General features: G+C 63.6%; 1 protein-coding gene across 1 annotated transcript in view; it reads left to right on the forward strand.

Moving 5' to 3' along the window:
* Positions 1 to 12,902, forward strand: part of LOC140376661 (exocyst complex component 3-like) — a 480,321-nt gene extending 467,419 nt beyond the window's left edge. The window contains exons 10-11 of the mRNA XM_072462138.1: positions 11,798 to 11,919; positions 12,869 to 12,902. Of these exons, the coding sequence (XP_072318239.1) occupies positions 11,798 to 11,919; positions 12,869 to 12,902 (156 nt within the window). The remainder of the gene's footprint in view (positions 1 to 11,797; positions 11,920 to 12,868) is intronic.
* Positions 12,903 to 13,165: the final 263 nt, after the last annotated feature.

Below are 13,165 nucleotides of genomic sequence, written 5' to 3' on the forward strand. Positions count from 1 at the left end.
GGCGGGACCATCAGGTGAGAAGGAGGCGTCGGAGGCGGGACCATCAGGTGAGACAGAGGCGAGACCATCAGGTGAGACAGAGGCGAGACCATCAGGTGAGACGGAGGCGGGACCATCAGGTGAGACGGAGGCGGGACCATCAGGTGAGACGGAGGCGGGACCATCAGGTGAGAAGGAGGCGTCGGAGGCGGGACCATCAGGTGAGACAGAGGCGAGACCATCAGGTGAGACGGAGGCGGGACCATCAGGTGAGACGGAGGCGAGACCATCAGGTGAGATGGAGGCGGGACCATCAGGTGAAACGGAGGCGTCGGAGGCGGGACCATCAGGTGAGACGGAGGCGAGACCATCAGGTGAGACGGAGGCGGGAAAATCAGGCAAGACGGAGGCGGGACCATCAGGTGAGACGGAGGCGTCGGAGGCGGGACCATCAGGTGAGACGGAGGCGGAACCATCAGGTGAGACGGAGGTGTGACCATCAGGTGAGACGGAGGCGTGACCATCAGGTGAGACGGAGGCGGGACCATCAGGTGAGACGGAGGCGGGACCATCAGGTGAGCGTGACCATCAGGTGAGATGAAGGCGTCGGAGGCGGGACCATCAGGTGAGACGGAGGCGAGACCATCAGGTGAGACGGAGGCGGGACCATCAGGTGAAACGGAGGCGTCGGAGGCGGGACCATCAGATGAGACGGAGGCGAGACCATCAGGTGAGACGGAGGGAGGACCATCAGGCGAGACGGAGGCGAGACCATCAGGTGAGACGGAGGCGGGACCATCAGGCGAGACGGAGGCGGGACCATCAGGTGAGACGGAGGCGTCGGAGGCGGGACCATCAGGTGAGACGGAGGCGTCGGAGGCGGGACCATCAGGTGAGACGGAGGCGGGACCATCAGGTGAGACGGAGGCGAGACCATCAGGTGAGACGGAGGCGGGACCATCAGGTGAGACGGAGGCGTGACCATCAGGTGAGACGGAGGCGGGACCATCAGGTGAGACGGAGGCGTCGGAGGCGGGACCATCAGGTGAGACGGAGGCGGGACCATCAGGTGAGACGGAGGCGGGACTATCAGGTGAGACGGAGGTGTGACCATCAGGTGAGACGGAGGCGGGACCATCAGGTGAGACGGAGGCGAGACCATCAGGTGAGACGGAGGCGTGACCATCAGGTGAGCGTGACCATCAGGTGAGACGGAGGCGTCGGAGGCGAGACCATCAGGTGAGACGGAGGCGTGACCATCAGGTGAGACGGAGGCGGGACCATCAGGTGAGCGTGACCATCAGGTGAGACGGAGGCGTCGGAGGCGAGACCATCAGGTGAGACGGAGGCGAGACCATCAGGTGAGACGGAGGCGGGACCATCAGGTGAAACGGAGGCGTCGGAGGCGGGACCATCAGATGAGACGGAGGCGAGACCATCAGGTGAGACGGAGGCGGGACCATCAGGTGAAACGGAGGCGTCGGAGGCGGGACCATCAGATGAGACGGAGGCGAGACCATCAGGCGAGACGGAGGCGGGACCATCAGGTGAGACGGAGGCGTCGGAGGCGGGACCATCAGATGAGAAGGAGGCGAGACCATCAGGTGAGACGGAGGCGGGACCATCAGGCGAGACGGAGGCGGGACCATCAGGTGAGACGGAGGCGTCGGAGGCGGGACCATCAGGTGAGACGGAGGCGTCGGAGGCGGGACCATCAGGTGAGACGGAGGCGGGACCATCAGGTGAGACGGAGGCGAGACCATCAGGTGAGACGGAGGCGGGACCATCAGGTGAGACGGAGGCGGGACCATCAGGTGAGCGTGACCATCAGGTGAGATGGAGGCGTCGGAGGCGGGACCATCAGGTGAGACGGAGGCGAGACCATCAGGTGAGACGGAGGCGGGACCATCAGGTGAAACGGAGGCGTCGGAGGCGGGACCATCAGATGAGACGGAGGCGAGACCATCAGGTGAGACGGAGGCGGGACCATCAGGTGAAACGGAGGCGTCGGAGGCGGGACCATCAGATGAGACGGAGGCGAGACCATCAGGTGAGACGGAGGCGGGACCATCAGGCGAGACGGAGGCGGGACCATCAGGTGAGACGGAGGCGTCGGAGGCGGGACCATCAGATGAGACGGAGGCGAGACCATCAGGTGAGACGGAGGCGGGACCATCAGGCGAGACGGAGGCGGGACCATCAGGTGAGACGGAGGCGTCGGAGGCGGGACCATCAGGTGAGACGGAGGCGTCGGAGGCGGGACCATCAGGTGAGACGGAGGCGGGACCATCAGGTGAGACGGAGGCGAGACCATCAGGTGAGACGGAGGCGGGACCATCAGGTGAGACGGAGGCGTGACCATCAGGTGAGACGGAGGCGAGACCATCAGGTGAGACGGAGGCGTGACCATCAGGTGAGCGTGACCATCAGGTGAGACGGAGGCGTCGGAGGCGGGACCATCAGGTGAGACGGAGGCTAGACCATCAGGTGAGACGGAGGCGGGACCATCAGGTGAAACGGAGGCGTCGGAGGCAGGACCATCAGGTGAGACGGAGGCGAGACCATCAGGTGAGACGGAGGCGGGACCATCAGGTGAGACGGAGGTGTGACCATCAGGTGAGACGGAGGCGAGACCATCAGGTGAGACGGAGGCGTCGGAGGCGGGACCATCAGGTGAGACGGAGGCAGGACCATCAGGCGAGACGGAGGCGGGACCATCAGGTGAGAGGGAGGCGTCGGAGGCGGGACCATCAGGTGAGACGGAGGCGGGACCATCAGGTGAGACGGAGGCGAGACCATCAGGTGAGTCGGAGGCGGGACCATCAGGTGAGACGGAGGCGGGACCATCAGGTAAGACGGAGGCGAGACCATCAGGTGAGACGGAGGCGGGACCATCAGGTGAGACGGAGGTGTGACCATCAGGTGAGACGGAGGCGAGACCATCAGGTGAGACGGAGGCGGGACAATCAGGTGAAACGGAGGCGGGACAATCAGGTGAGACGGAGGCGTGACCATCAGGTGAGACGGAGGCGGGACCATCAAGTGAGACTGAGGCGTCGGAGGCGGGACCATCAGGTGAGACGGAGGCGGGACCATCAGGTGAGACGGAGGCGAGACCATCAGGTGAGACGGAGGCGGGACCATCAGGTGAGACGGAGGCGGAACCATCAGGTGAGACGGAGGCGTCGGAGGCGGGACCATCAGGTGAGACGGAGGCGGGACCATCAGGTGAGACGGAGGCGAGACCATCGGGTGAGACGGAGGCGGGAACATCAAGTGAGACGGAGGCGGGACCATCAGGTGAGACGGAGGCGTCGGAGGCGGGACCATCAGGTGAGACGGAGGCGGGACCATCAGGTGAGACGGAGGCGTGACCATCAGGTGAGACGGAGGCGGGACCATCAGGTGAGACGGAGGGCGGGACCATCAGGTGAGACGAAGGCGGGACCATCAGGTGAGACGGAGGCAAGACCATCAGGTGAGACGGAGGCGGGACCATCAGGTGAGACAGAGGCGAGACCATCAGGTGAGACGGAGGCGGGACCATCAGGTGAGACGGAGGCGGGACCATCAGGTGAGACGGAGGCGGGACCATCAGGTGAGAAGGAGGCGTCGGAGGCGGGACCATCAGGTGAGACGGAGGCGGGACCATCAGGTGAGAAGGAGGCGTCGGAGGCGGGACCATCAGGTGAGACAGAGGCGAGACCATCAGGTGAGACAGAGGCGAGACCATCAGGTGAGACGGAGGCGGGACCATCAGGTGAGACGGAGGCGGGAACATCAGGTGAGACGGAGGCGGGACCATCAGGTGAGAAGGAGGCGTCGGAGGCGGGACCATCAGGTGAGACAGAGGCGAGACCATCAGGTGAGACGGAGGCGGGACCATCAGGTGAGACGGAGGCGAGACCATCAGGTGAGATGGAGGCGGGACCATCAGGTGAAACGGAGGCGTCGGAGGCGGGACCATCAGGTGAGACGGAGGCGAGACCATCAGGTGAGACGGAGGCGGGACCATCAGGCAAGACGGAGGCGGGACCATCAGGTGAGACGGAGGCGTCGGAGGCGGGACCATCAGGTGAGACGGAGGCGGAACCATCAGGTGAGACGGAGGTGTGACCATCAGGTGAGACGGAGGCGTGACCATCAGGTGAGACGGAGGCGGGACCATCAGGTGAGACGGAGGCGGGACCATCAGGTGAGCGTGACCATCAGGTGAGATGAAGGCGTCGGAGGCGGGACCATCAGGTGAGACGGAGGCGAGACCATCAGGTGAGACGGAGGCGGGACCATCAGGTGAAACGGAGGCGTCGGAGGCGGGACCATCAGATGAGACGGAGGCGAGACCATCAGGTGAGACGGAGGGAGGACCATCAGGCGAGACGGAGGCGAGACCATCAGGTGAGACGGAGGCGGGACCATCAGGCGAGACGGAGGCGGGACCATCAGGTGAGACGGAGGCGTCGGAGGCGGGACCATCAGGTGAGACGGAGGCGTCGGAGGCGGGACCATCAGGTGAGACGGAGGCGGGACCATCAGGTGAGACGGAGGCGAGACCATCAGGTGAGACGGAGGCGGGACCATCAGGTGAGACGGAGGCGTGACCATCAGGTGAGACGGAGGCGGGACCATCAGGTGAGACGGAGGCGTCGGAGGCGGGACCATCAGGTGAGACGGAGGCGGGACCATCAGGTGAGACGGAGGCGGGACTATCAGGTGAGACGGAGGTGTGACCATCAGGTGAGACGGAGGCGGGACCATCAGGTGAGACGGAGGCGAGACCATCAGGTGAGACGGAGGCGTGACCATCAGGTGAGCGTGACCATCAGGTGAGACGGAGGCGTCGGAGGCGAGACCATCAGGTGAGACGGAGGCGTGACCATCAGGTGAGACGGAGGCGGGACCATCAGGTGAGCGTGACCATCAGGTGAGACGGAGGCGTCGGAGGCGAGACCATCAGGTGAGACGGAGGCGAGACCATCAGGTGAGACGGAGGCGGGACCATCAGGTGAAACGGAGGCGTCGGAGGCGGGACCATCAGATGAGACGGAGGCGAGACCATCAGGTGAGACGGAGGCGGGACCATCAGGTGAAACGGAGGCGTCGGAGGCGGGACCATCAGATGAGACGGAGGCGAGACCATCAGGCGAGACGGAGGCGGGACCATCAGGTGAGACGGAGGCGTCGGAGGCGGGACCATCAGATGAGAAGGAGGCGAGACCATCAGGTGAGACGGAGGCGGGACCATCAGGCGAGACGGAGGCGGGACCATCAGGTGAGACGGAGGCGTCGGAGGCGGGACCATCAGGTGAGACGGAGGCGTCGGAGGCGGGACCATCAGGTGAGACGGAGGCGGGACCATCAGGTGAGACGGAGGCGAGACCATCAGGTGAGACGGAGGCGGGACCATCAGGTGAGACGGAGGCGGGACCATCAGGTGAGCGTGACCATCAGGTGAGATGGAGGCGTCGGAGGCGGGACCATCAGGTGAGACGGAGGCGAGACCATCAGGTGAGACGGAGGCGGGACCATCAGGTGAAACGGAGGCGTCGGAGGCGGGACCATCAGATGAGACGGAGGCGAGACCATCAGGTGAGACGGAGGCGGGACCATCAGGTGAAACGGAGGCGTCGGAGGCGGGACCATCAGATGAGACGGAGGCGAGACCATCAGGTGAGACGGAGGCGGGACCATCAGGCGAGACGGAGGCGGGACCATCAGGTGAGACGGAGGCGTCGGAGGCGGGACCATCAGATGAGACGGAGGCGAGACCATCAGGTGAGACGGAGGCGGGACCATCAGGCGAGACGGAGGCGGGACCATCAGGTGAGACGGAGGCGTCGGAGGCGGGACCATCAGGTGAGACGGAGGCGTCGGAGGCGGGACCATCAGGTGAGACGGAGGCGGGACCATCAGGTGAGACGGAGGCGAGACCATCAGGTGAGACGGAGGCGGGACCATCAGGTGAGACGGAGGCGTGACCATCAGGTGAGACGGAGGCGAGACCATCAGGTGAGACGGAGGCGTGACCATCAGGTGAGCGTGACCATCAGGTGAGACGGAGGCGTCGGAGGCGGGACCATCAGGTGAGACGGAGGCTAGACCATCAGGTGAGACGGAGGCGGGACCATCAGGTGAAACGGAGGCGTCGGAGGCAGGACCATCAGGTGAGACGGAGGCGAGACCATCAGGTGAGACGGAGGCGGGACCATCAGGTGAGACGGAGGTGTGACCATCAGGTGAGACGGAGGCGAGACCATCAGGTGAGACGGAGGCGTCGGAGGCGGGACCATCAGGTGAGACGGAGGCAGGACCATCAGGCGAGACGGAGGCGGGACCATCAGGTGAGAGGGAGGCGTCGGAGGCGGGACCATCAGGTGAGACGGAGGCGGGACCATCAGGTGAGACGGAGGCGAGACCATCAGGTGAGTCGGAGGCGGGACCATCAGGTGAGACGGAGGCGGGACCATCAGGTAAGACGGAGGCGAGACCATCAGGTGAGACGGAGGCGGGACCATCAGGTGAGACGGAGGTGTGACCATCAGGTGAGACGGAGGCGAGACCATCAGGTGAGACGGAGGCGGGACAATCAGGTGAAACGGAGGCGGGACAATCAGGTGAGACGGAGGCGTGACCATCAGGTGAGACGGAGGCGGGACCATCAAGTGAGACTGAGGCGTCGGAGGCGGGACCATCAGGTGAGACGGAGGCGGGACCATCAGGTGAGACGGAGGCGAGACCATCAGGTGAGACGGAGGCGGGACCATCAGGTGAGACGGAGGCGGAACCATCAGGTGAGACGGAGGCGTCGGAGGCGGGACCATCAGGTGAGACGGAGGCGGGACCATCAGGTGAGACGGAGGCGAGACCATCGGGTGAGACGGAGGCGGGAACATCAAGTGAGACGGAGGCGGGACCATCAGGTGAGACGGAGGCGTCGGAGGCGGGACCATCAGGTGAGACGGAGGCGGGACCATCAGGTGAGACGGAGGCGTGACCATCAGGTGAGACGGAGGCGGGACCATCAGGTGAGACGGAGGGCGGGACCATCAGGTGAGACGAAGGCGGGACCATCAGGTGAGACGGAGGCAAGACCATCAGGTGAGACGGAGGCGGGACCATCAGGTGAGACAGAGGCGAGACCATCAGGTGAGACGGAGGCGGGACCATCAGGTGAGACGGAGGCGGGACCATCAGGTGAGACGGAGGCGGGACCATCAGGTGAGAAGGAGGCGTCGGAGGCGGGACCATCAGGTGAGACGGAGGCGGGACCATCAGGTGAGAAGGAGGCGTCGGAGGCGGGACCATCAGGTGAGACAGAGGCGAGACCATCAGGTGAGACAGAGGCGAGACCATCAGGTGAGACGGAGGCGGGACCATCAGGTGAGACGGAGGCGGGAACATCAGGTGAGACGGAGGCGGGACCATCAGGTGAGAAGGAGGCGTCGGAGGCGGGACCATCAGGTGAGACAGAGGCGAGACCATCAGGTGAGACGGAGGCGGGACCATCAGGTGAGACGGAGGCGAGACCATCAGGTGAGATGGAGGCGGGACCATCAGGTGAAACGGAGGCGTCGGAGGCGGGACCATCAGGTGAGACGGAGGCGAGACCATCAGGTGAGACGGAGGCGGGACCATCAGGCAAGACGGAGGCGGGACCATCAGGTGAGACGGAGGCGTCGGAGGCGGGACCATCAGGTGAGACGGAGGCGGAACCATCAGGTGAGACGGAGGTGTGACCATCAGGTGAGACGGAGGCGTGACCATCAGGTGAGACGGAGGCGGGACCATCAGGTGAGACGGAGGCGGGACCATCAGGTGAGCGTGACCATCAGGTGAGATGAAGGCGTCGGAGGCGGGACCATCAGGTGAGACGGAGGCGAGACCATCAGGTGAGACGGAGGCGGGACCATCAGGTGAAACGGAGGCGTCGGAGGCGGGACCATCAGATGAGACGGAGGCGAGACCATCAGGTGAGACGGAGGGAGGACCATCAGGCGAGACGGAGGCGAGACCATCAGGTGAGACGGAGGCGGGACCATCAGGCGAGACGGAGGCGGGACCATCAGGTGAGACGGAGGCGTCGGAGGCGGGACCATCAGGTGAGACGGAGGCGTCGGAGGCGGGACCATCAGGTGAGACGGAGGCGGGACCATCAGGTGAGACGGAGGCGAGACCATCAGGTGAGACGGAGGCGGGACCATCAGGTGAGACGGAGGCGTGACCATCAGGTGAGACGGAGGCGGGACCATCAGGTGAGACGGAGGCGAGACCATCAGGTGAGACGGAGGCGTGACCATCAGGTGAGCGTGACCATCAGGTGAGACGGAGGCGTCGGAGGCGGGACCATCAGGTGAGACGGAGGCTAGACCATCAGGTGAGAAGGAGGCGGGACCATCAGGTGAAACGGAGGCGTCGGAGGCGGGACCATCAGGTGAGACGGAGGTGGGACCATCAGGTGAGACGGAGGTGTGACCATCAGGTGGGACGGAGGCGAGACCATCAGGTGAGACGGAGGCGTGACCATCAGGTGAGACGGAGGCGTGACCATCAGGTGAGCGTGACCATCAGGTGAGACGGAGGCGTCGGAGGCGGGACCATCAGGTGAGACGGAGGCAGGACCATCAGGCGAGACGGAGGCGGGACCATCAGGTGAGAGGGAGGCGTCGGAGGCGGGACCATCAGGTGAGACGGAGGCGGGACCATCAGGTAAGACGGAGGCGAGACCATCAGGTGAGACGGAGGCGGGACCATCAGGTGAGACGGAGGTGTGACCATCAGGTGAGACGGAGGCGAGACCATCAGGTGAGTCGGAGGCGGGACCATCAGGTGAGACGGAGGCGGCACCATCAGGTAAGACGGAGGCGAGACCATCAGGTGAGACGGAGGCGGGACCATCAGGTGAGACGGAGGTGTGACCATCAGGTGAGACGGAGGCGAGACCATCAGGTGAGACGGAGGCGTCGGAGGCGGGACCATCAGGTGAGACGGAGGCGGGACCATCAGGTGAGACGGAGGCGAGACCATCAGGTGAGACGGAGGCGGGACCATCAGTTGAGACGGAGGCGTGACCATCAGGTGAGACGGAGGCGGGACCATCAGGTGAGACGGAGGCGTGACCATCAGGTGAGCGTGACCATCAGGTGAGACGGAGGCGTCGGAGGCGGGACCATCAGGTGAGACGGAGGCTAGACCATCAGGTGAGACGGAGGCGGGACCATCAGGTGAAACGGAGGCGTCGGAGGCGGGACCATCAGGTGAGACGGAGGCGAGACCATCAGGTGAGACGGAGGTGGGACCATCAGGTGAGACGGAGGTGTGACCATCAGGTGAGACGGAGGCGAGACCATCAGGTGAGACGGAGGCGTGACCATCAGGTGAGACGGAGGCGTGACCATCAGGTGAGCGTGACCATCAGGTGAGACGGAGGCGTCGGAGGCGGGACCATCAGGTGAGACGGAGGCAGGACCATCAGGTAAGACGGAGGCGAGACCATCAGGTGAGACGGAGGCGGGACCATCAGGTGAGACGGAGGTGTGACCATCAGGTGAGACGGAGGCGAGACCGTCAGGTGAGTCGGAGGCGGGACCATCAGGTGAGACGGAGGCGGCACCATCAGGTAAGACGGAGGCGAGACCATCAGGTGAGACGGAGGCGGGACCATCAGGTGAGACGGAGGTGTGACCATCAGGTGAGACGGAGGCGAGACCATCAGGTGAGACGGAGGCGGGACCATCAGGTGAAACGGAGGCGGGACCATCAGGTGAGACGGAGGCGTGACCATCAGGTGAGACGGAGGCGGGACCATCAAGTGAGACTGAGGCGTCGGAGGCGAGACCATCAGGTGAGACGGAGGCGGGACCATCAGGTGAGACGGAGGCGGGACCATCAGGTGAGACGGAGGCGGGACCATCAGGTGAGACGGAGGCGTGACCATCAGGTGAGACGGAGGCGGGACCATCAAGTGAGACTGAGGCGTCGGAGGCGGGACCATCAGGTGAGACGGAGGCGAGACCATCAGGTGAGACGCAGGCGGGACCATCAGGTGAGACGGAGGCGGGACCATCAGGTGAGACGGAGGCGTTGGAGGCGGGACCATCAGGTGAGACGGAGGCGGGACCATCAGGTGAGACGGAGGCGAGACCATCAGGTGAGACGGAGGCGGGACCATCAGGTGAGACGGAGGCGGGACCATCAGGTGAGACGGAGGCGAGACCATTAGGTGAGACGGAGGCGGGACCATCAGGTGAGACGGAGGCGTCGGAGGCGGGAACATCAGGTGAGACGGAGGCGGGACCATCAGGTGAGAAGGAGGCGGGACAATCAGGTGGAACGGAGGCGTGACCATCAGGTGAGATGGAGGCGAGACCATCAGGTGAGACGGAGGCGGGACCATCAGGTGAGAAGGAGGCGTCGGAGGCGGGACCATCAGGTGAGACGGAGGCGAGACCATCAGGTGAGACGGAGGCGGGACTATCAGGTGAGATGGAGGCGTCGGAGGCGGGACCATCAGGTGAGACGGAGGCGGGACCATCAGGTGAGACGGAGGCGGGACCATCAGGTGAAACAGAGGCGGGACCATCAGGTGAGACGGAGGCGGGACCATCAGGTGAGACGGAGGCGTCGGAGGCGGGACCATCAGGTGAGACGGAGGCGGGACCATCAGGTGAGACGGAGGCGTCGGAGGCGGGACCATCAGGTGAGACGGAGGCGGGACCATCAGGTGAGACGGAGGCGGGACCATCGGGTGAGACGGAGGCGGGACCATCAGGTGAGACGGAGGCGGGACCATCAGGTGAGACGGGGGCGTCGGAGGCGGGACCATCAGGTGAGACGGAGGCGGGACAATCAGGTGAGACGGAGGCTGGACCATCAGGTGAGACGGAGGCGGGACCATCAGGTGAGACGGAGGCGTCGGAGGCGGGACCATCAGGTGAGACGGAGGCGGGACCATCAGGTGAGACGGAGGCGGGACCATCAGGTGAGACGGAGGCGTCGGAGGTGGGACCATCAGGTGAGACGGAGGCGTCGGAGGCGGGACCATCAGGTGAGACGGAGGCGTCGGAGGCGGGACCATCAGGTGAGACGGAGGCGGGACCATCAGGTGAAACAGAGGCGGGACCATCAGGTGAGACGGAGGCGGGACCATCAGGTGAGACAGAGGCGGGACCATCAGGTGAGACGGAGGCGTCGGAGGCGGGACCATCAGGTGAGACGCAGGCGGGACCATCAGGTGAGACGGAGGCGTCGGAGGCGGGACCATCAGGTGAGACGGAGGCGGGACCATCAGGTGAGACGGAGGCGGGACCATCAGGTGAGACGGAGGCGGGACCATCACGGTGTTGTCGTTATTGTCGTTTTGAAGGAATATTTGTCATTGAGTTCTAATAAATTCTAGAGCTCATGTTCTGTCGCCATTTTTTGACTGAGAAGCAGAAAATCTTTACAGTCTTAGCGCGTTATTATATTAGCGTGTTAGCATATTAGCGCGTTATCATATTAGCGTGCTAGCATATTAGCATGTAAGCATATTAGCATGTTATCATAGGGTGTTCGCATATTAGCGTGTTCGCACATTAGCGTGTTAGCATATTAGCCTGTTAGCATATTTGTTTGGTAGAACATAAGAGTTAAAGTGCAAAGTAATTATAACAAAATGATGATTAAAAGTGCATTTCCAACACAACATGGAGCTGGATCATGTTACCATGGCAACGAGGGCTCTAGTGTTCATTACAAACACATTGATATTGATAGGGTTAGAGTCATGTGACTCTTCTCGTCTTCCTGTCGTCATGTCACATGACACCTGTGTTTTTAGGGCGGGGCTTGTGAAAGGACCACCCACATCCTGATCCAGGTCTCAGAAGTTGTCAGACTCAAGGATCCAGACTTCATCCAACTGGAACTGGTCAGTCTGACCCAGACCTGCCCTGACCTGAGGTACGGGAGGGCATCTGACACAGGGGGAGGGCATCTGACACAGGGGGAGGGGCATCTGACACAGGGGGAGGGCATCTGACACAGGGGGAGGGCATCTGAAACAGGGGGAGGGCATCTGACACAGGGGGAGGGCATCTGACACAGGGGGAGGGGCATCTGAAACAGGGGGAGGGCATCTGACACACAGGGAGGGGCATCTGACACAGGGGGAGGGCATCTGACACAGGGGGAGGGCATCTGACACAGGGGGAGGGCATCTGACACACAGGGAGGGGCATCTGACACACAGGGAGGGCATCTGACACAGGGGGAGGGGCATCTGACACAGGGGGAGGGGCATACACAGGGGGAGGGGCATCTGACACACAGGGAGGGCATCTGACACAGGGGGAGGGGCATCTGACACACAGGGAGGGGCATCTGACACACAGGAAGGGCATCTGACACAGGGGGAGAGGCATCTGACACAGGGGGAGGGCATCTGACACAGGGGGAGGGGCATCTGACACAGGGGGAGGGCATCTGACATCGGGGGAGGGGCATCTGACACAGGGGGAGGGCATCTGACACAGGGGGAGGGGCATCTGACACACAGGGAGGGCATCTGAAACAGGGGGAGGGCATCTGACACAGGGGGAGGGGCATCTGAAACAGGGGGAGGGCATCTGACACAGGGGGAGGGGCATCTGACACACAGGGAGGGCATCTAACACAGGGGGAGGGGCATCTGACACACAGGGCGGGCATCTGACACAGGGGGAGGGGCATCTGACACAGGGGGAGGGCATCTAACACAGGGGGAGGGGCATCTGACACAGGGGGAGGGGCATACACAGGGGGAGGGGCATCTGACACACAGGGAGGGCATCTGACACAGGGGGAGGGGCATCTGACACACAGGGAGGGGCATCTGACACACAGGAAGGGCACATGACACCTGTGTTTTTAGGGCGGGGCTTGTGAAAGGACCACCCACATCCTGATCCAGGTCTCAGAAGTTGTCAGGCTCAAGGATCCAGACTTCATCCAACTGGAACTGGTCAGTCTGACCCAGACCTGCCCTGACCTGAGGTACGGGAGGGCATCTGACACAGGGGGAGGGCATCTGACACAGGGGGAGGGGCATCTGACACAGGGGGAGGGCATCTGACACAGGGGGAGGGGCATCTGAAACAGGGGGAGGGCATCTGACACACAGGGAGGGGCATCTGACACAGGGGGAGGGCATCTGACACAGGGGGAGGGC

Source organism: Eucyclogobius newberryi, unplaced genomic scaffold (assembly GCF_026437365.1).
Source record: "Eucyclogobius newberryi isolate DKJ021-1_F unplaced genomic scaffold, fEucNew1.0.hap1 SCAF_38, whole genome shotgun sequence".
Taxonomy (NCBI): Eukaryota; Metazoa; Chordata; class Actinopteri; order Gobiiformes; family Gobiidae; genus Eucyclogobius; species Eucyclogobius newberryi.